Source organism: Mustela putorius, unplaced genomic scaffold, assembly GCF_011764305.1.
Source record: "Mustela putorius furo isolate JIRA1106 unplaced genomic scaffold, ASM1176430v1.1 tig00000253_pilon_pilon_pilon, whole genome shotgun sequence".
In the NCBI taxonomy this organism is placed as follows: domain Eukaryota; kingdom Metazoa; phylum Chordata; class Mammalia; order Carnivora; family Mustelidae; genus Mustela; species Mustela putorius.
Window position 1 is genome coordinate 4185000 of NW_025421329.1, and position 24154 is coordinate 4209153.

At 42.4% G+C, this 24154-nt stretch overlaps 1 protein-coding gene across 1 annotated transcript in view; it reads left to right on the forward strand.

Annotated features, from left to right (window-relative positions):
- The window catches only part of PCSK2 (proprotein convertase subtilisin/kexin type 2), a 272552-nt gene that overhangs the window by 223852 nt on the left and 24546 nt on the right, over positions 1-24154 (forward strand). Inside the window, 1 exon segment of the mRNA NM_001386192.1 lies at positions 865-1040. Coding sequence (NP_001373121.1) covers positions 865-1040 — 176 coding nt within the window.

Genomic DNA, 24154 nt, shown 5'->3' on the forward strand with positions numbered 1-24154 from the left:
TGCCGCTGTGCTAACCCTGGAGAGGCTTGTCAGGGATAGTCTGAGGGTGATGTGAACTATGGGTGCCCACCAGTGCACCCCCTTCTGCATCCCCGTGTGCAGCTCAGGTTTACCCACACACAATCGTGGACCACAGGACTCCGCTCCTTTTTAACGTCTCAGCTACTTGTTGGAAGAGCACAAACTTTACATAGATGACATAGGGGAAAAAGAAAAGAAGGAGGGACTGTGTCATGCACCCCATTACTAATATATTTCAGAATGGTCCATTCTACATTTCTGTCCTCTGTAAAACCCCTTCTCAGCTACTGTGCAATTTGGAGTTCTTTTTTCCTGACTCCCCCGATCTCTGCACTGTTCCTGCCCCTCTCTCTACCCCCCCAATCTCTAGGAATTACTCTGAAATATTTAATATCAATTGCATCCCCCCACTGTCCAGACAGTGGGTGTATTTCTCCTCTGAAACTGCCCACCCACCTGTCCATACCCAATTGCTGAAAACTGAGCTTTCAGTTTCAAAACTGGGAAACACTTATCAAGGAACCTCTTTAATAAAGGTGGTCTCTCCCCATAAGAAATTCTAGTCAAGTTTGGGGGGTGGGGAACGATTTCTTCAAATAATTACATAACCAAAGGCATGGGTGGTGTCCCAAAAGGATCGAGTGAGATGATCTGTGCACCCTTCTTCATCCTCTGGAGGTGTAGCCCATCCAGCCTGAGGCTGGACTCAAGATGCCATAGCATCCCACAGGACACCTGGGTGGCAGACCCTCCAACTATACCCAGGACCTGAGCCCTCATCATCACCCTCCTGCCCCACTGGGCAACCAAACGCGGTGTTTCCCTGCCCACATGGGGCCACAGGTATCCGGATGCTGGACCAGCCGTTCATGACGGACATCATCGAGGCCTCCTCCATCAGCCACATGCCTCAGCTGATCGACATCTACAGTGCCAGCTGGGGCCCGACTGACAATGGGAAGACCGTGGACGGCCCCCGTGAGCTCACACTTCAGGCCATGGCTGATGGTGTCAACAAGGTAAGGACTTTGCTGTGGCCCCCTGGCCCCTATCCCAGGGTGGGGGACATTGAGGGTGGGAGGCATCCAGAGTAGGTAAGAGAATGAAGCAAGGGTCAGGGAAGGAATCAGAGGTGGGGCTGTCACTAGGAACTTGGAGAAATGGACCCCCAAACAGGGTTAGCAGTGAGAATTTATTGGAGAGGGCTCCTATAAAGGGCAAAGAGGAGGGGGCAAGAGGTTGCAGGGGGTGCCTTCAGACAGCGATGCTGGCCCGATTTGCATAAAGGAATGGGGAGGAAGGAGGGTCATCCTGGGGGTCTATGCTGGCACCCCCACTGTGCCACAGGTCATCTGGGAGCAGGCCCCAGGCAGTAACATCTGGGTGTGGAAGGGACGGCGCTAGCACCCATGAGTCCCCGGTTTTTGAAGCTGCCCTTCCCTGAGATTAACCCAGGAACAGAGAGAGCCAAGGAAGAAGAAACCAAGACAGAGCCTCCAAAGGGAGTGTCTCCAGTCAGCTGCTCATGTGAGAGGAAAGAAGTTCCCTTCCTACCATCTCAGGGCAGGGTCATCTCCAACAAGACATGAGCCAGGCCCCCAGATCAGAGTCTTCTGAGTTCAGGTCCCGTTTAGGACACTCAGTGTCTAGGTGTATCTGCAAATGACTTGACCTCCCTGCACTACTGCATTTTGCCTGTAAAATGGTGATAAGCATTCATTTCTCCTGGGATCATTGTAAGGTGTCAATGAGATAAATACGCCAGTGTTTGGCACTGGGAATTTCCCCAGGAAGGGTTGATGTTTATCCAGGTCATTATGAACGTTTTGTCAATCTCCCCAAAACTTTGTGACATAAAGCCCAGTGTTTTGCTAGTCTTGTGGGTCAAGAACTCAGACAGGGCACACTGGGGATGGCTGGTCTCAGCTCCAACAGTCCTGGGCAGCCAGAAGAAAGCTCCAGACTTGAATTGCCACACCGCTTTGTCTTCGAGAGCTCTTAGGATGGGCCGAGTTCCTCACATTGGCGCCACAACACCAGCCACTCAAGAGTACTTAAGTCATTTTGTCTTAGTCTTGTCTTCAAGGTTGGACTTGCCATCAGTTAATAGTGATGCCCTTTCCATGCTTTGAGTTTGCTTGTCTAATCAGCCATGGACATAGGAATCACATTTTCCAAGATTACCACATGTACATGGAGTAAGAGTTGTCAGGTCCTAAGTGAAAGAAAGACAAGTATGTCACGTTTAGTGGATGGACTTTGGAAGTGCATTTTAAGAACTTTTAGAAAGTTTTCTTCTTGGATTTTGACCGATCTCAAATGGATGGAATGGTTATAACCATGTTTGGATATATAAATTAGCACCATTATAAATGAACTACAAAATGCATTTGTTCTGTTTAAGTTATTTAAGGTCTATGTGAAATATACATGAACTTATTACTTGTACACTTATATCGCTAAGATAGGTGTGTGTACGAAATACCCCAAACTCAACAGTAGCTTGGAAAGGTAAAAATATTGAAGAAAATTTGAGTGGACAACTGAAGGCTATTTTGTTGTTGTTTTAAAGTGTTAGAAAATGTCAACATTGTGTTTTGTTTTATTTTTAACTATTGTCACTGTTCAATCCCACAACTTACTCATCTTATAACTGGAAACTTATACCATTTGACCTAGGTATGGTCACCCCAGTCCTCTTCACCCCTCACGCCCCAGGCCCTAGTAACTCCCTGTTTCTATGAGTTTGACTTTTTTTAAGAGTCTACAGATAAGTGATACCATCGAGTTATTTGTTTTTCTCTGCCTGGTTAATTTCACTTAGCATAATGCCCTCTAGGTCTGTCCACATTCTCAGAAATGGTAGGATTTCCTTCTTTTTATGGCTGAGTGTGTGTGTGTGTGTATCTCGTATTTTCTTTATGCATTCATGCATTGATGGACAATTCGGTTGTTTCCATGTTTTGGCTGGTGTGAATAATGCTGCAGTGAAATTGGGGATGCAGATACGTAAAGACAGCAATTTCATTCCCTTCAGATTATCCCAGAAGTAGGACTGCTGAGTCATATGGTAGTTCTGTTTTTAACTCTTTTGAGGAACCTGCACACTCTTTTCCTCAGTGGTTGCACCAATTGACATTCCCACCAACAATGCACAGGGGTTCACTTTTCTCCACGTCCTCACCAACACTTATCTTTTGATAATAGTGAAGCCAACTTTTTCAATACTTTTTCTGAGGTCAGAGAATATGTTTTCCACACCAACTATCCTCAGAGAACATAATAAAAAAGAAATATTTCCAAGAGCTCTTAATTAGGGGAAAAAAATCCTCAGAAATTGGCCTCACACTTGAAAACATGATGGATCAGCTGTTCAATCAATAGTTATGGAGTTAATATGTGAGTGACATTTGTTGGTTGAAAGATTAAAAGTCACATAGAAATCTGTAACTATAGTGAACACCAGTGGTGCCCACCTACATCTCCTTTATCAGCCTTGGGGGGCACCCCCAGCTGATAACTCATGACTTCCCCTTCCCTGGAGAATTGAATTACCCTGGCCTATGGGAGACTTTCATCCAGATGGTTATGCCCACACACACACCCAGGAAGCTGCCCATAACCAATGACTAATTCAGGGTAGAAGAGACCAGCCTGCTTGCTCCCAGCAGGGATTACTCTGAAATGTCATTTATTACCTCAGAACCTCCAGTGAATCAGGCCAAAGCTTAACTTAACTTGAGAACATGTTGTTTGGGGTTCCTTCATTGCCTATCTTGTTTCATTCCCTCCTTGGCAGATTTCCCCCTCAGTATTTGTTCTCAGTACACCTGGTGAGGCCAAGTCCCTACTTCAGACTCTGCTTCCAGTGAACCCTCTCTGAGACATTATCTCATTGAGGTTCACTCTTTCCCTTGACTGACAGGAAGCTCAGAATCAAATTTGTGTCTAACAATGTAGGTTTTCATAGGCTAAGTTTTCTGCTATCCCATTTTCTCCCCAATTGTATACTGGGAAGTATACAATTTGTAAAAGAATTGATTAAATGAGTTCCATTTGATTCCATTAAATTTAGCTGTAAAAAGCCTAACTTTGGGATCCTCAAATTGTTTCTTTCTTCCACAATTCCTAGTTTTAATGGACTAAACCATCTCACTGAACAAAATTTGACAGAGTCTGCACCCTAAACAATAATAAACAGTGACTCAAACAAAGTGCCACCCTTTAGAGCAGGGGTCCACCAACCTTGGCCCACAGGCCTGACCCAGCGCACTAGCTATCTTTGCAAATAGTTTTCTAGGCCGACCCATGCCTTTGTGTCTTTGCAAACATAATTTCTCTTCCAATCAGGGCTGTCATAGTCTCTTCATGTAAGAAAGCACATGGGGGCTGGGATGATGGCATCATCCACAACCCCTCTTGTGGCCTGTCATCTCCATCTCCATCTTCACTAGACAGCTAGCACTGCATGAAAGGAGGTCTGCCTCTGTTGCAGGGACTTTTTTTTTTTTAAGAGTTGGCATGAAATCAAAGAGCTGAGCTTGACAGCTGGGAGATCCCAGTTCTCACCTCAATCCCATCCTGTGTTGGCCATAGGAATTCACACAGTCACTTAGGTTCTCCAAACCTCACTTTCTTCTTCAGTAAAATAGTCCATATCAGTGGTCCTCACTGTGCAGCCACTAGACCACCTGCAAGTTTGCGAGGGATACAGAGCTCAGCCCCATCTGCCCACCTGTTGTATCAGAGTCTGCATTTTAACAAGGTTGCCCTTACGTTTGAGAGGTGCTTCTCTAAATGATTTCTAGAATACGTATCTCATAACCCCAAGATACTAAGACCACAAGATAATGTGGTTTTGAAAATCCCCCATTGACTAGGAAAGGACAGTAGAGGTGACTTGTTTTCTGGAAGTAATGGCACTGTGCATCTTCATCTGGGTGGTAAGGTGAGGGGATTGATGACCAAGCTGGATGCTCTGGTGTTTCTCTGAGCTGCAGGAGCAAGGGCTCAGGTGGCTCAGCTTAAGGGGTTTCTTATAGGGACACACGATGAGGGACAAGATCGATGGGATGGATTAGAGCAGGATCTCATCCAGTCTGGGACCAGACATATATTCTGGATCCAACATGGCTGCAGGATTCTGGCCACAGCACATGTGGAGATCCCCATGGGAGCTCCCATGGGCACAGGGCTTGGCTGTTCTCTCGTGCCTGTCTCTCTTTGTGTGTCCCTCTCTGAATCCACTGTTCCTCTTCCTTAGGGCTTATGTTCATGTGCTACGTCTGCATAGACAAGACCCCCCAGCAGCCTCATTTGTCATAACCTGTCAGCTCTACTAGGGCCTCCATCTCCCCCACCACTCCTATGCTTGAGGGGGAATCTTGGCCCCAAATTAGGGGAGATACTTCTCTCTCTGGTAGGTTCCAAAACTAACAAATGTAGGTCCTTTGGACACGTTTAGAACTTGAAGGGTCAGAAGTCAGTCAGAAGGTTGCTAACAGAGCCTCTTTCTTTTCTGTTCTGATAATATCAAGTAGCAGTTGTCACCATTGCACAGGTTTTGTCGAGCACTGGAGGGGAAGTTTCCTCTGAACAGTTGAATTCTTTCAGAAGTCTCAATAGAAATATAACACCATGAGCTTCTCCTGTCTTATGGGTGAAATTCTTCTCCGCGCCCCCACCAAAATTTATATGTTGAAATCCAAACCCTCATCTCAGAATGTGACATGATTTGGAAATAGGGCCATTACAGTTGTAATTAATTAAGATGAGGTCATCCTGGAGCAGGGTGGTCCCCTAATCTGATATGACTAAGTGTCTGTATTAAAAAGGTAATTTCGGACACAGACACACGGGAAGAACTCCCAGAGAACACAAAGGCAGAGATCGGGGTGATGCCCCTACAAGGCAAGGAAGCCCCCAGCAGCTAGGAGAGAGTCTTGGAACAGATTCTCCCTCCCAGCCTTCTCCCTCCCTGCTGACACCTTGACTTTGACTTTGCAGAACAGCTAGACAATCTATTTCTGTGGTCCACACCACCCACACTTTGTTACAGCACATCTAGAAAACCATACACCTTCCAGTCTTAGAATGGAGATTTGGCCAGACTCCAGCAGTGCAGAAACAGCATGGTCACTTTTTCAGTTATCCTTGATGTCACCTGGCTCCCTTTTGGATAGCTAAGACAGCCGAGCATTGATCCACTTACAACTTATTCACATCTGACACCTTGAGAGGCAGTCTTCCTTCGCTTTCTAACATCATTCCTCAAAGGAGAAGCTTGCAACAATTCCTGTGTGCCATCATCAGCATTCAGCCCATCTAAGAGCCACAAGGTCCCCTGACATTTGAAAGGCACAGTACCATTTACAGAGAGGGCTTACCAACAGGATGGGGGCAGGGGTAGGAAGAGGTGGTGCCGCCCCATTTCAGTGCCTCAATGAATTGGAGGTTTTAGGATGAAATTTTGATACACAAACAGCTTGTTTGGTTACTGTGTTGTTCACTGTGTAGCTGGAGAGAAAAGGTTGCATATCCAAGGACCCAGGACCAGGTGACTACCCTGGGGAACACTTGGCAGATGTCATCCTTCCCCAGCAGACAGGGATTTCCACTGAGAAGCATTTTTTGACACCCAAGGCCAAAAAGAGAGATATGTAAGTGACATCTGTCCTCGGTCTGAATTTACGATGCACATGGCATTCAATGCAGCGAATTCCCGAGTGGCTGCTGTCATTTCCCATGGACTTCTGAACTGCTCCCCACATCTCAAGTCTGGATGTGTCTCTCTCCTCCATCTGTAGCCTCCCCTGCTGCAACTAGAAAGGCCCTTTCAAGTGTGATTGTTCTGGAAAGCATGCCAACTGCACCAAAACTTAAAGAGAAAAATTGTTATGACTTATCTTCAGATGACAGTGTGTAAATATTTTAGAAAATGAAGTGAGTATGATGAAAAATACATGATTTCTCATTCGACTTTCCCCCAAGCTGTGGGAATGGTTCTTTCCTTGTTTCAAGGTGACATTTTTGGGGGCAGAATTGTAGAATCTTGTACGTGTTGGTGTATTATACATGAGCAAAGAGCTCCTCTCAGTTATTTGGTCTCCTCTAAAGGGAAGTCTGCCTCAGAAAGGTAGCCTCCGCCGAAACAAAGGAGGCAAATAATTACCTCGCTCACAAAGGTAGGTCTTGTGCTTGCCTTTGAATTTTAGCGTCTTGTGGGTACATTTTGTTTGACAGACATAGCAATGATAAAGGAAGAGGAAGAGGAAAAGGAGGTTGAAGGACCTTTTGGGGGATGCACTGTTTGCCACAGATCCTACCACTCCAAATTATCTGACCTCTGTTTCACACATAAACATCACCTACCTGGCTCCTTACAGATCTGAGTTTGCATTTTCTATATTTCTTCAGTGAATGCTTAAATGAGGCAGCAAGGAGCAAAGAAGGGAAAAAGAAAGGAAATTTTTTCCCTTGATTTGTTTTTTTCCTTTTTATAGTCTACATGATGACCATACAATAAAAGCATTTTTCACATTTTATATGGGAAGTAGGTGATAGTCATAGACCCCTGAATTATGAGATATCCAATAACTGACTTCTTTCTTAGTTTGGCATCCCATAAAAGCAGACCCCCAAGACAAGAATTGAGTTCATGTAGTTGCTTTGGGAACTAAAGGGAGGACCAGTAATGAAGGGGAGGTATGACAGGGAAGAAAGGGGCCAATGAAGAGTGTGTCATCGAACCAGCTACCACTGGGAACAACTGGAGCTTAATTCTACTGAGAAACTGGAAAACCATGCAGAACAGGCACTGGAGTCATCCCTGCCAATGGCAAGGGAACTGGGGTTAAAGTCATGGTCAACCTAAATGGCACAGCACTCTTGGTCCAGGGGCAGGTGTGCAGAACAGGCTCTTGGGAAAAAAACCCTTCTACAAAGAGAGGCCTGTGCTGGCATTTGGAAATCCCCAGTGCACAGAAGGGCTAAGGAATGTGGGCTTATGCCCACTGCCACCTGCTACAATCTCCAGAGTGCAGTTTGACAAAACCTAATCCTGGGCTTAGAGTCCTCACTGTCTGGGTAATAAAGGACCAGTAGGGTGATGTGTTTACTGGTCAGAAAGATTCAGGCCTTGCAGAGACTGGTAGAGTATCAGAGCCCACGTGTTGGGGGACCACAGGGTCTCACATTGCCCTGACAACCAGAAGAGGCATTTAGACACTAGAGGGCCTTGAAAGTGACAGTTGATTCATGAACTTCTTTCCACACCTTGAGGAAGTGCAGCTACCCAGGGCAACCTGTGGTACGTCTGTGGCTGGCTCTGATGGCTATATCCCAGCCTCTGATTAATCATGGTTCAGGGTTGCTACTGGAGGGAGCATCTCAGGAATATTTAAAGACAAGGCTACAGACAGTCCTCTGAAGCACAAGTGAGACAGAGCTTTGATTGTTAATCAGGCAGTCCCTGGGGGATTGCACAGGACAGAAGCACAGAACCTAGCTCTTTGGGCTGGAAAGTACAAAAGAGGGATCATTTGCAAAATGGTGGCTTGAAGGGCCCCATGCAGGCCAGGGAGATGGAGGGCTGCCCAGGGAGACAGTGATGAACTGGGCATTGGCAGAGCAAAGCCCTAGTGCAGCCGCTGGAATTTAATCAAAGCAGTGGGTCTGACATGGTGGAAGTGAGTGCAGGGGCCTCTGGAAGGCAATGGATGCCTCCTGCCAAGGAACTCTCAGGAATACTCCATGAGTCCTGATTTATGCTCTGAAACCAAGCAAAGGTTCATAGTTGGGCAGGAGCTGCCAAAGTGTGGAGTCTGCGACCCACTCTCTGAAATGATGGTTGCAGTTACAGTCCCTCCATTCATTTGTGATAAAGAGAAATGGGAGACTGGTTGGCGGCTTTTGGGTGATTCCTTTCAAGTACTGGCCAGCCTGAGAAGGGATGGCCAACCATGATGGTTTCCCATTTTTAGCACTGAAAGTCCCACTTCCCAGTCAAATCGCCAACACTCGGTCACTCCCCGTGGCTTTATTCGTGGTAATGACTTACCTGAACCCAGAGAAAACCCCAGTCAACTTGAGGGATTGACATGAATGTTAACCATTCACCAATTCCAGTGACATCAGAAAGGCTAATCATGGTGCGTTTGGATCCTTCTAGAAATGAGACAGGGTTGCATAAGAGACTTCCCTACAAAGCCTAGATGTGGCAAAACAGGTAGTAATTAGAGGCAACAATAGCAGGCACCATTAAACATGGCCTTGAGTAAAGGATTTAATCAGAATTAAGGGCAATGTACCACCCTCTGTTTGGCTTTTCTGGAACTTGTGACACCCCCAGGGCAGTCTTGAACTCCTGTGGAACCTGATGGAGACACAAAGCAGACTCCGTGATCCAGGGGCAATTGCCCAGCTGCACTGTCCTGGTGGCTGGTTCACAGGAGCTCTTTAGGGGGACTGACTCCAGCTCCCCACAGGGAGAACCTGCTCATCAGCTCACACCTGGCTGGCTTTTCTCCCTTTCCCATTTCATATTCCTCTGCCCCTAACACATGCTTCCTGAGATCATCCCTCCCCAAACTAACTACTACTCCCTGGTCCTTGTCTCAGTGTCTGGTTTCGAGGAACATAAAATGGACCTAGCCCCTTTCTCCTAGAGGTGTATCCAGTAGCTTTCTGAAAGTAAGCCTAGCTCCTTACAGGAGGATCCATTCACCCTTCGTCCCCATTTAAGGACCTTTGTGCATTCACCACCACTTCCAGCACTGAGTACAGAAAAGAGTAGAAGTGATAAATCATGAACCCAACCCAATGGGAATATAATTCCCATTGTATTTTATGGGACATATACTGTATGGGAATATAATTAATCGCTTATATTGTGACAGAGAGGGACTCTCTAAGCATAAAAGCAAAGGGAAAATATTTACCAAAATATGTAATAAATATTACTACATATAACCTTTCAAAATTTCTGCAAGTCTGGTCATGGTTAAAACTCAGCAATGGATCCATGGGGATTCATTATAGTATTCACTCTACTTTCGTTGTGCTTAGCATTTTTCAGATGAAAAGGTTTTATTCATCCCCCAAAGTAAAAAGCATTTCAGTAGGTGGATAAGTTGTCAAAAGGAAGAATACACATTTCAGGAAAAATGAAAACAGCAGCTGCTCTAATATTATACAGATGGCTATTTGTGGCTTGGGATAAAAATTCCAGGGACTGCATCATAGAGATTTCTTTCAATGCTATATCTGCTAGAAGGCAAATGGAAGTGAATGTGATGAACTGTATCAGTCAGGAGAGGCTACATTAAGTTGTGGTAACAAAGAGCTCCAAAAGCTCAGAGGCTTCAAATCACAGGGGTTGATTTCTCATTCAGCTACACATCGCCATGGCCACTAGGGGGCTCTGCTTATCAGTTTCTCAGGGAACAGAGCTGACATCTGGGACATTGCTAGGCACTGTGCAGAGGGAAAGAGGGTGTTCTACAGCCACTGGAATTGACTAGTAAACAGTTCAGCCTAGAAATGACACTATGTATCAGCCACTCCCACTCAAAACTCATTGATTAAATTGGCTTACAAGACCCCACCCAACCACAAGGGGATCAGAGACCCAGACAGTGGACAGCTAGAAATATAAGTCATATAGCACCAATGACTACTACAATGAGTCCAGAAGAGCTGCTAGGTGACTCAAAAGGTAACCAGGGATCTAGTGAGGACAAACACAATGTCAAAGATGTTTGTGAACAGCTTGGGTAAAATTGTTCAACAAACTGTGAGCGCAGAAAGGCAATAACTGTAATTCAGTACATTGTTTCATAGTTAAAATATGTATTTGCAAAAAAAAAAAATAAGCTTATGCAATAGAGTGGGAAATTTTCTACAAGTCAAAACAAAATACATATTAAATAAATACATATGTAATATAAATGGCAAAAATTTGGCTAAAGTCTTTAATATAAAAAGAGCTCTGGGGCGCCTGGGTGGCTCAGTGGGTTAAAGCCTCTGCCTTCAGCTCAGGTCATCTCAGGGTCCTGGGATCAAGCCCCGCATCGGGCTCTCTGCTTAATGGGGAGCCTGCTTCCTCCTCTCTCTCTGCCTGCCTCTCTGCCTACTTGTGATCTGTCAAATAAATAAATAAAATCTTTAAAAAAAAAAAAAAAGAGCTCTAACAAATCAGTAAAAAGAAGATGAAAGAAAAAAAGGCAAAGGATATTATCTTTGAGGCTTGGTGCTTTATTAAGCTATTATAAAGCAACAATACAAATGAGCAATAAGGATGCAAAAAGAAACTCAACTGGCCGTGGAAAAATACATAACTCAAACAACAAGGTACAATTTTGCCCACAAAATTGGCAAAATTAGTTTTGAAAATGTATGATTCTAAATCTTGACCTACAGGGGCTGATTGTGGAATTCTTATACATTGCTGATTAAAAAAAAAATTAATTGTTAACAAGCTTTATAAAGAGTAGTAGCATGGCAGTATGGATCAAGAATCTTTGAACACTCATTCCTTTTACCCTAAATTCTTTTAGAAAGTCTGCTAGGACACCTGGGTGGCTCAATCGGTTGAGCACTGGACTCTTGGTTTGGGATCAGGTCATGATCTTGAGGTTCTGAGATCAAGCCCCACCATCAGACTCTGTGTTCAGTGTAGTCTGCTGGAGATTCTCTCCCTCTCCCTCCCCTTCTGCCCCTCCTCCCACTCTCATTGTACTCTCTCTCTTTCTTAAATAAATAAACAAAATATTTTTTAAAAACTGAAAATGTGCTTAAGGAAATAAACAGAAATGCAAAGACATATATAAAATGATGTTCATTCAGAACTTCATTTTTTTAATTTTTTTTAAGATTTTATTTATTTATTTGATAGACAGAGATCACAAGTAGGCAGAGAGGCGGGCAGAGCGAGAGGAGGAAGCAGGCTCCCCATTAAGCAGAGAGCCCGATGCGGGGCTTGATCCCAGGACCCTGGGATCATGACCTGAGCCGAAGGCAGAGGCTTTAACCCACTGAGCCACCCAGGCACCCCTTATTCAGAACTTTAAAACTTAGAAGCAGCCTTCCATGTATGTGTAAGAGAAAGAGTAAATAAATTATGGAATGGCTATTTAATACAACTAGCAAAAATTACAACATAGAGGAATATTTAATTATATCAGGAAATGTTTTGCTATTATATTATAGTAAAAATACATTTGAAGCAGGACCACCAAAATGGATATATTTTATGATCCTAATTTCATTCTTTAATCTATCCTTATACTTCACATTTGTATATTAAAGTAGCAGGGATCCACAAAATATCACCAGGGATTTTCTATTTGTGAAAGATTATAAAGGATTTTTATTTTCCTCTTCAGGGTCTAGATTTCAATTGCTCTATAATAAACATGATTTTTGCAATAAAAATGCAATAACTTTTTTAAAAATTACATCAGTGTTGTATTAAGATGTCCAGGTGAATGGAAAACAAAAAATTAGTATAACCGAGTGTTTAGGAAGAGGCTTCCCTCCCTGGTATCTGCAAGCAGGTAATACCAGTGGGTGGGAGCCTGGTCTGGTCATTTGCCCAGATCACTACACATTGGTGTGAGCAAGAGGGACTGACTCGCTTTGACCCCATTCTTCTCAAAGTGGGATTTTCACCTCCTAGGGCTGGTGATGTGCTGGGCAGGGGTACATAGAGCTACAGCACCAGTCTCTGGCTAGAACTTTACTTTAGCTGACGGTAAGCAATTTGAGACATTATTTTTTATATTATGAACAAAATACAAAATCTGCATGAACTTTTAAGGCATTTGCAAGGGGGAGAGTGATGTCAGCATCATGGCAGAGTGAGTCAATCCCTTTGTTTCTGACCTTTGATTTTTTTTTTAATTTTTTTAATTTTATTTATTTCTTTGACAGAGACAGATCACAAGTAGGCAGAGAGGCAGGCAGAGAGAGGAGGAAGCAGGCTCCCTGCTGAGCAGAGAGCCCAATGCGGGACTTGATCCCAGGACCCTGAGATCATGACCTGAGCCAAAGGCAGAGGCTTTAACCCACTGAGCCACCCAGGTGCCCTGTTTCTGCCCTTTGATTTATAAGTAGGGCATCCATAGCCCAATAAAGGCCCCTCTGCACAGCACACCAGACTTCAGAGAGAATCTAACATCTGTATACCTGAAGGTGGGTGGATTGGACCTTGTGGAGGAACACAAAGTCAAGAACATTGCAGCAGAACGCAGAGAGCACCAGCAGTGGTGACTGTAACCCCAGTGACCCTGGCAGTGGCAGTGGCCCCAGAGACCAAGATAACCCCAGCAACCCGGGACAGCAGCAGCACCCATGATCCCAGCACACCCGGCAGCGGTCCCAGCGACCCTGACAACCTCAGCACTGATGATGACCCCCCTGCCCAAATGACTGTGACAGCTTCAGTGATCCCTCCAGAAGAGCAGGTGGAGGGTGGAAAGTGTGTGCTCCCAAATACAGCCGTAAAGCCCTTAGGGAAGAGAGGAGGAGGCAGGTGGGGGTGGGGGGGAATCTGTGCTATATCGCCACCTTCTGGAAACCAAAAGAAAGGCCTTTAATTCCCAACCTCTTGAACTATTAAAATCAAAGGAAAACAAAACTTTACCAAAATGAGAAAGGTATTCACTACTTCGAATGTGCCAGCAGAGGCACATCTCATCAAACACCATGAAAAAAATCACAGTAATAAGGTATCACCAAAAGAAAATAATAGTTCCCCAGCAACCAGTCTCCAAGTCACAGAAGATTAGGATCTGATAGAGAACTCAAAGTAGTTGTTTGGAAGCCATTCAGCAAGCTCCAAGAAGACTCACAAAGGCAATTTAATGAACTTGGGAACAAAATAAAGAGAAGGAGTACTTTGCCAAGAAGACTGAAATTCTGGAGCTGTAGAGCTCAGTAGATGAGATGAAGAATGCTTTAGAAAGTACTGGAAATAGTACAGATCAGATACAAGAGAAAATAGGTGAGTTGGAAAAATCAAAATCTAGAAATGATTTAGGTGGAAGAAGAGAAAGAACTAAGATTTTTAAGAAACAAAGAAAAAACTATCAGACTCTCCTAGAAGGACAAACATAAGAATAATGGGTATACCAGAAGAAGAGAAGGAGAGGAAGACAGGAGGGCTATTTAAAGAAACAGTAGCTGAAAATTTCCCAAACCTGAGGAAAGAACTAGCCAAAGCTAATAGATCCACAAAGCTAATATGTCACCTTACTATCTGAATGCAGGAACACCCTCTTTAAGACCTATTATTATGAAGCTGTCAAAAATTGATGATCAAGAAAGACTGTTAAGGCAGCCAGGGTGGGGGACAAGAATGTAACCTACAAAGGAACCCCTATTAGATTATCAGCACATTTCTTCAACAGAAACTCTACAGGCCAGGAGAGAGTGAAATGTCATATTCAAAGTATTGAAAAATAAAAATCTCTAACCAAGAATATTTTATCCATTAAATTGACCCTCCCAAATGAAGGAAAAAAGCAAACATATAGCTGAGGGAGTTCACCACCATTGAACCTACCGTTTAAAAAGCACCATTAAAAAAAACTATTTTTTTAAATTAACCTACCATAAAAGAATCATTTTATATATTAAATTATTTTATTATTTTATCATATTAGTTATTTTATCATATTAAATTATTTATTTAATTTTATTAACCTACCATAAAAAAATATTTAAAAATGTTGAAAGTGGCTCTTCTACCTAAAATGAAAAGACAAAAATACCCCAAATTTTTACTAAAGTGATGGATAAAGTAAAAATTATAACCCTCTTTTAGACTAGGGTATTAAATGATTGTAGCATAAAGTTTAAAAGAGAAAAGCATTAAAAATAAACATAGCTACCGCAAACTCACAGCATAAAAGGAGCTAATTTGTGACAACAAAAGCATAAAAGGAAAGGAGGAAAATGCCGGAACCTGTAGAGTCAAATGAAGGTAAGTTGCTGTCAACAGAAAAAGGACTATTTTATCTATGAGATGTTTTACGTAAACCTCATGGGAACTACAAAACGAAATCTAAAGCAAAGACAAAACACTTAAAAAGGTTGGCAGGTGGGACATTGAATAAATTATCATAGAAAACCACCAACCTAAAAAGTAAATAAAGGAAAGAAAAAGAAACAATGGAGATTCAAAACAACCTGAAAACAAGATAAAATGACAATAGTAAGTCCTCATCTATCAATAATCACCTTAGATGTAAATGGATTGAACTCACCAATCAAAAAGAACAGAGCATCTGGATAGATTAAAACAAAGACCCAAATGTATGCTGCCTTCAGGAGACTCTTCTCAGCTCCAAAGAAAAACATAGACTCAAAAGTGAAGGAGCAGAGGATGCTACCCCAAGAAATGGTAACCAAAAGAAAGTGGGTGTAGACATATTTTTATTAGACAAAAGAGACTTCAAGCCAAAATTGGTAGCAAGGGACACAGTGGGACATTATATAATTATGATAAAAGAGTCAATAAAAAATCTTCCTGCACTTATGAGAGGGTTACATCCCGATAAACCCATCACGAGTTAAAAATAGAAGTTGAAAATGCATTTAATACACCTAACCTACCAAACATGCTAGCTTAGCCTAGCCTACCTTAAGTGTGCTAACAACACTTACATTAGCCCATAGTTGGGCAAAATCATCTAACACAAAGCCTATTTTATAATAAAGGGTTGAATATCTCAGGTAATTTTTTGACTACTGTACTAAAAGTGAAAAACAAAATGACTATATGGGTACGGAATGGCTGTATATCAAGTATATCAGTTGTTGGCCTTCATGATTGCGTTGCCACTGGGAACTGCACCTCGCTAACTGCTACCTGCTCTCAGGAGACAGTACCATACTGCATAGCACTAGACTGGGAAAAGATTAAAAACTCAAAATTTGAAGCACGGTTTCCATCCATGAATATCATTTTTGTACCATCAAAAAGTCAAAAAACCATAAGTCAAACCATCATAAGTCAGGGAACCTCTGTTCATCAAGAAGATTATAGCAATTATAAATATATACACTTCCAACATCTGAGCACCAAAATATATTATGCAAATGCTAACAACTCCCAAGGGAGGACTATACAATAGTACAATAACAGTAAGGGACTTCAATATCCCACTATCAGCAATGGAGAGATTGTGCAGACAGAAAATCAACAAGAACACATTGGAGTTGAACCACACTGTAGAACAAATGGACCTAGGAGACATATAGAGACATATAGGAGACACTTTCTGGTCTCCAAAGACCAGAAAAACAGTAGAAAGAACAACAACAGAATACACATTCTCAAGTGCACACGAACATTCTCCAGGATAGATCATATGATAGACCACAAAACTAATCTTAGAAAATTGAAGATTGAGATCACATCAACTATCTTCTCTGACCACAATGGCATGAAATTGGAAATCAACCAGAAGAAAGTGAGTAGATCTTCAAATATGTGGAAAATAAATAGCACATTTCTAAATAACCAATGAATCAAAGAAGAAATCAAAAGGAAGACAAATTATGTTGAGACATATTAAAAGGAAAATACTTCATATCAAATTTTGTGGATTGCAGGAAAAACAGTTCTAAGAGGAAAGATTATAGCAATTAACACATATTAAGAAATTAGGGGGGAAAAAAAGGAACTAACTAGTCAAGCCCAAAGATAACAGAAGAAAGGAAATAAAAGAGCAAAAATAAATGAAACAAAGACCAGAAAAACAGCAGAAAGAATCAGCAGAACTAAAAACCATTACTTTAAAAAGATAAACAATAATGACAGCTAGACTAATTCCTTAGCTACACTAAAAAAGAGAGAGAGAGAGAGAGAAGACTCAAATAGAACTTGAAGTAAAAGAGGACACATTACTATGGATACTACAGAAATACAGAGACTTACAAGAGACTACTACAGACAAATATATGCTAACAAATTACATAACCTGGTACAGATGGATAAATTTATAGTAACACACAACACACCTAGAATGAATCAGAAAAACAGAAAACCTGAACAGATCAGTAATGAATTAAGAAATTGTCAATGATGAAAAAACTCCCAACATGGAAAACTCTAGGGCCAGATGACTTTACTGGTTAATTCCACTGAACTTTTAAGGAGGAATTAGCACTAATCCTCCTCAAAGTCTTCCAAAACATTGAGAAAAGGGAACACCTTCAAACTCATCCTAGGAAGACAGCATTATCTTGATAGCAAAACCAGGTAAGGATACCACAAGAAAAGAAACTCTAGATCAACATCCCTGATGAATATAGATGCAAAAGTTCACAACAAAACATTAGCAAATTGAATTCAAGAATACATTAAAAGCATTATACACTACGATCAAGTGATATTTACTCTTGGGATATAAGGGTAGTTCAACACATGCAAATCAATAAATGTAATTCATCACATCAACAAAATGAAGATAAAAGCCACATGGTATCTCAACAGATAACTGGAAAAGCTTTTGATAAAATACAATATCATTTCAGGATAAAAAATCTTAATAAATTGGATATAGAAGGAACATACCTCAACACAATAAAGGCAACAATCCCGCAGTTAACATTATATTCAATGGAGAAAATTTGAAAAGATTTCCTCGGAGATCAGGAACAAGGCAAGGTCGCCTATTTAATATAGTATTAGAAGTCTTAGTTACAACAGTTAGGGTAAGAGAAAGAAATTAAAAGTATCCAAATTAGGAAGGAAGATGTAAAATTTTTGCTATTTGAGGATGATATGATGTTTTTAGAGAAAAATCCCAAAGAGGCCACCAAAAGTTGGAATTAATGATTTCAGTCAAGTGACAGACTGCAAAATCAGCTTACAAGAATCAGTGGCACCTTAAAAAAAAAAAAAAAAAAAATCAGTGGCATTCCTTTACACTAAGACAAATCACTGGAAAAAAGAAATAAAGAAAACTATCCCAATCAAAATAGCATCAAAAACAATAAAATACTTAGGAATAAACTTAAGGAAGTTAAAGAGCTGTACGATGAATTCTACAAGACTTTGCTCAATGAAACTGAAGACACAAATGAAAGACATCCCATGCTTGTGGATCAGAAGAATAAATATTGTTAAAACGGCCATACCACTCAAAACCATCTACAGATTCAATACAATCTCCATCAAAATACCAAAGAAACAATCCTAAAGTTTGTGTGAAACTACAAAAGGCCCTGAATAGCCAAAGCAATCCTGAGAAAAAAGAACAAAGCTAGAGGTATCACATTTTCTTTTTTTTTTTTTTTAAGATTTTATTTATTTGACAGAGAGAGATCACAAGTAGGCAGAGAGGCAGACAGAGAGAGAGAGAGAGGAGGAAGCAGGCTCCCTGCTGAGTAGAGAGCCGGATGCGGGACTCGATCCCAGGACCCCGAGATCATGACCTGAGCCGAAGGCAGCGGCTTAACCCATTGAGACCACCCAGGTGCCCCGAGGTATCACACTTCTTGATTTTAAACAGTACTGCACAGACACAGTAATAAAAACAGTATGGTACTGGCACAATAATAGACACATAGACCAATGGGACAGAATAGACAACCCAGAATTAAATGCTGGCATATAAGGTCAACTGATATTCAACAAGGAAGCCTACATTACCCTGGGGAAAGATCATCTCTTCAACAAATGGTTTTGGGAAAACTGGAGAAACACATACAAAACAATGAAACCAGCCTTTATCTCACAGCACTCACAAAAACTAACTTAAAATGGATCAAAGATTTAAATATAAGACCTGATACCATGAAACTCCTAGAAGAAAACAGGGAAGAAGTTCATCAATATTGGTCTTGGTAATGATTTTTTTGTACATGATGCTAAAAGCAAAAACAAAAAAAAAAAAAAACAACAAAAGCAAAAAACCAACAGATGGGACTACATCAAACTCCAAACTTCTGCACAGCAAAAGAAACAACGAAGTGGGGGGCGCCTGGGTGGCTCAGTGGGTTAAGCCTCTGCCTTCGGCCCAGGTCATGATCTCAAGGTCCTGGGATCGAGCCTCGCATAGAGCTCTGCTCAGCAGGGAGCCTGCTTCCCCCTCTCTCTCTGCCTGCCTCTCTGCCTGTGATCTCTCTCTCTCTGTCAAATAAATAAAATCTTTAAAAAAAAAAAAAAAAAAGAAAGAAAGAAACAACGAAGTGGGACAACAACCTACAGAATGGGAGAAAATTTTTGCAAACTATGTATCAGATAAAGGGTGAAGATCCAAGATATACAAAGAACTCACACAACTTAATAAAAAAACAAATTCTATTAAAAATAGAAGAACTAGGGGCACCTGGGTGGCTCAGTGGGTTAAAACCTCTGCCTTTCGCTCAGGTCATGATCTCAGGGTCTTGGGATCAAGCCCCACATCAGGCTCTCTGCTCAGTGGGGAGCCTGCCTCCTCCCTTCTCTCTCTCTGCCTGCCTCTCTGCCTACTTGTGATCTGTCAAATAAATAAATAAATAAAATCTTTAAAAAAAAAAAAATAAAGAAGAAGAAAAAGAACTAGATAGTCATTTGTCCATAGAGGATATACAAATGGCCACTAGGCATGTGAGAAGATGCTTAAGGTCACTAATCATTGGGGAGATACAATCAGAACCACAACAAAATGTTATCTCACTCCTGTTAGAATGGCTAGCATCAAGAACACAAGAGACAAATGCTAAGAAGGATGTGGAGAAAAGGGAGTGCTTGTGCACTGTTGGTAGGAATGCAAATTAGTGCAACCACTATGGAAAACAATATGGTGACTCTTCAAAAAGTTAAAATAGATTCTACCATGCAATCCAGCAATTCCCCCTCTGGGTTTATATCTAAAAGAATAGGAAACCAGATTTTGACAAGACATTTGCATTTTTATCACAGCATTGTTCACAATAGCCAAGATATGGAAACAACCCAAATGCCCATCCCTGGATGAATGGATGAAAAAGCTGTGGATCCCAGGGCACCAGGGGGGCTCAGTCAGTTAAGCATCTGACTCTTGATCTCAGGTCAGGTCTTGAGCTCAGGGTCATGAGTTCAAGCTCTTGAGACTACTTTTTTAAAAAAAAATGTGAATTATGTATGCAATGGAATATTATTTGGCCATGAAAAGGGAGGCTATCCTGGCATTTGCAACAACACATTATGCAAAATGAGAGCAGTCTAACAGAGAAATGCAAGTATCATTTTGATGTCACTTATGTGTAGAATCTGAAAGAGTCAAACCTGTTAAAAACAAAAACAAAGAGTACAATGGTGGTGACCCTGGGATGGAGGGGAAGGGGACCTAAAACTGATGGTGTTTAAGGGTACAAACTTGTAACAAGTAGCAAAGAAGCCATAGAGATCCAGTGCACAGTATAATGGATACAGAAATTACATGGCACTCTAATGAAGGAATATGATCAATCTTGCTTCAATGGCAGTCATATTATAATACATAAATGTATCCAAGTAGGGGTGCCTGGGTGGCTCAGTGGGTTAAAGCCTCTGCCTTCAGCTCAGGTCATGATCCCAGAGTTCTGGGATCAAGCCCTGCATTGGGCTCCCTGCTCAGCAGGAGCCTGCTTCCGCCTGTCTCCCTGCCTGCCTCTCTGCCTACTTGTGATCTCTGTCTGTCAAATAAATAAATAAAATCTTTAAAAAAAAAAAAAAGTATCCAAGTAATACACTGTCCACCTTAAGTTTGCAAGATATAACATGTCAAATTGATTACATAATAATAAAAAAAAAAAGAAATTTAAGGCTTGTGAGAGGCTGCTTTAGGCTATGCCCTTAAAAAGAGCAAGTTCAAGGGACACCTGGGTGGTTCAGTGGGTTAAGCCTCTGCGTCCGGCTCAGGTCATGATCCCAGGGTCCTGGGATTGAGCCCCGCATCAGGCTCCCTGCTCAGTGAGAGCCTCTCCCTCTCCTCCCCGCTCATGCTCTCTCTCCCTATCTCTGTCTCTCTCTTTCTCAAATAAATAAATCTTTAAAAAAAAAATAAAATAAAAAATAAAAGAAAATAAAAACAAGTTCCAACTAACTGCCTTTTGCCAATAGGTTAGAGTGTTAGCCTTGGCACCGCTGACACTTTGGGCAGGATGGTTGTTCCTTGTGTGGGGGTGGGTGTAGTAGGGGGTTGTCTGGTGCCTCATAAAAGCTTAGCAGCACCTTGGCCTCTATCCATGAGAAGCTCATAGTGCATGCACACACATCTTCCCACTAGATGCTAGCAATGAGCATCCAAAATGCCTCCCAGTGGTGTCCCATGGCCCATCGGAGCACAAAATCTCCCCCAGGTGAGAAACTCATTTCATGAAAACTTTTGAGAGACATTAATCTAATCCCGCTAAACTCTGGTTCAAAGAGACCCCTGGTTCAAAGACGGAATCCAAAGTAAAGCTGTACCATGTATTTTTTTTTTTTCATCAAAATGCACTTGCTTTCTTAAAAAATAAAAAAGTTAAATTAAAGCAGGAGGGGAGAAGGGAACTCCGGTAAATAAAGGGTCGGGGCAAATCTGACCTGCACTACCGAACAAGGGTTGGGAGGGTGTCAGCAGACAGCCCACTCTCGAGGGCCCCTCTCCCTCCTGTCGTGAAGACTGCTACGCCATTGCCTCCCGAGTGTCTGGGTAAGCTTCTCACACCGCAGTGGGGCTTTGGTTCTCCTTTACCACCTGTTCTCCAGATAAAATTCCCTCTGTTGAACTGCCCAGAGTGGCAATATTTGCCTGACAGAACCTTGATTGATACAGTACATGTATTAGGATGTTAAATTTATAAGTTGACTTGGGGAAAATGGCCATCTCTGGGATGCTTTCTTTCTATCCAAGAGCATGATGGGTTGATGTGTCTTTCCATTGGGTCAAATCTTCATCTGTGTCCCTCCAGAGAGTTTCAAAGTCTTATTTAGTCCTTAGCTCTTTTTGCCCTTTTTTTTTTTTCATTTTGTGAGTTTCTTTCTATGTTTTTTATCCTTTGTGTGGCTAACATAAATGGTGCCATGTGTAGGCTTGCTGTAAGGATTAACGTGTAGTTAAATATGTTACTTAGTACTTAGTACTAAGTACTTAGAGCAGTACCTGGGATACAGTAAGTGGCCTAGTAGTGCTGCTTCTATTTATCATCTTGGTTTCTTCCACGGTATTGTCCCACTGATTATTGTTGCAATATGGGTCCTAGTTGTTCTTTCTCTGTTTCTGCCCAGCTCCTGTTCAGTAGGAACTAGGAGCAGAACTGGATCTTGGGGCATCATTTTTACAGGAAAATGAGGTGTGCCAATCACAGACCCATCCCATGTGGCTATGAGAAGTACACCTCTAGTCCTTCTATAGATACCCTTTTCCCATGCGACTGTCCCCAGACTATTTGGAGACTATTTGGTGCTGATACCGAATCACTAGTACCGTGGATGTAACTACTGTTACCTGATGTAACACACACACACACACACACACACACACACACACACACCTTAGGAAAACAAAGCTTAATATTCCTAGGAACCCCGGTATTCTTGTGGGCAGGTCTGACAGTACAATGCAAAACTGATGTTTGCGGCTTACTCTTAAGAAATAGGCTGACAGTTGCCCTCTGTGAGCCAGCAGCTTGCCAAATTGCCCCAAAACACAATAAAGTAACCACGATTCACATCCTACTCCGGGTCTCTAGGTCTGCTGGGTTGTTCTGCCGATCTGGGCCAGCCTCGGCTCCTCGGAGCTGGTCTCACACGTGCACCTGTGGTCAGCCTGGGGGGTGAACTACGGACAGGCTCGTCTGGGGTGGGTGTTGTCGGGGCAGTGAATCTGACTGTGCTCTATCATCAACCAGAAGGCTAACAGGTTTGTTTCACGTGCGACAGAATTGAGAGAGAAGAAATAGGCACAGAGCTTCTTGAGACCTATGCTTGGAACTGACAACAGCACTACTTTCCACCCCTTTCTCTCGAGCAAAGCAAAGACGAGAAGCCAGATTCAAGGGCAGGACTACAAAGTCATTGTAAAGAAGGCATAAATACAGAGAAGCCTGACAAATGAGAGTCACAATTGTCTCCCGCACACCCGACACCACAGTGACAAGGTGCTGATTTCCTCTTTGCAAAGGTTTCTTTTTCGCACTAGTAGCCCAACTGTGGTTTGGGTCTGGGGAATTTCCACATCTGGTGGGCTTTGCCCATTCACATGAATTCACACCTGTTCTGTTTTCATCAGCTGCCACTGCTTGATGTTGAGCCCAGTCTGAGTCTGTTTGAGAGGGCCATCCCCTGTACCAGCTCTCAGGATGGTAAACTTCCCTCTCTGTCCTGGTTTCTGAGAGCTGGTTTCGATGGCGTTTTCCAGTATAGATTGACCAAGACGTTGCAGGCCGTTCTCAACTGGCGACTGAATAAATCTTTGTTGATGTATCGACTCAGTCAGCCACGGGCTGATTAACTCCAAGTCCTGTTAGAAGCAATCGAAATGTCTTTTCTCACTGTCAGATGGCAGACAGATCTTGGAGGTAATCTGGTCATCTCCTAGCCTTCTGACATCTCTGCCTGGATGCCCTTGAGTCAGGACCGTAGTGCCCTGGTGGCCATGCAGGGACAGACTTTTTCTGCCACAGCAGTGTGTCTTCTTGCCCTTGAGGGTTACAGAGCCACCCTGGGCCAGGCTGTACACCTGTGCTCACTACCCACACCACTGCTCTGCTGTACCCACTTCGCCTGCAGGGGAACAAGAGGAGCCTCTGCCCAACTGCCCCCAGGGTCAGAACATAGGAAGACAGAGGGAATGGCCACTTCTGGGTTGTGGAGATAAAGCGAATAGTCCTGGAAGACAGAACGGGAAAAGAAACACATACACAATAAGAACAAGGTGAACTGTAGGTATTTGTAACTAAGCTTACCGTTCATAACTAAGTAGCATAGGGCAGTAATCACTGTGCATATCATTATGTATTTGAAGTTATTTTTATTTATGTTAAACTTTCTTCCTATATTTGGTGTTCCCTTACACAGATTAAAATGTCATATACTACTGTGTTTAAAGGAATTCTAGGGGCGCTTGAGTGGCTCAGTCAGTTACGAGTCTGACTTTTAACTTCCACCCAAGTTATGATGTCAGGGTCATGAGGT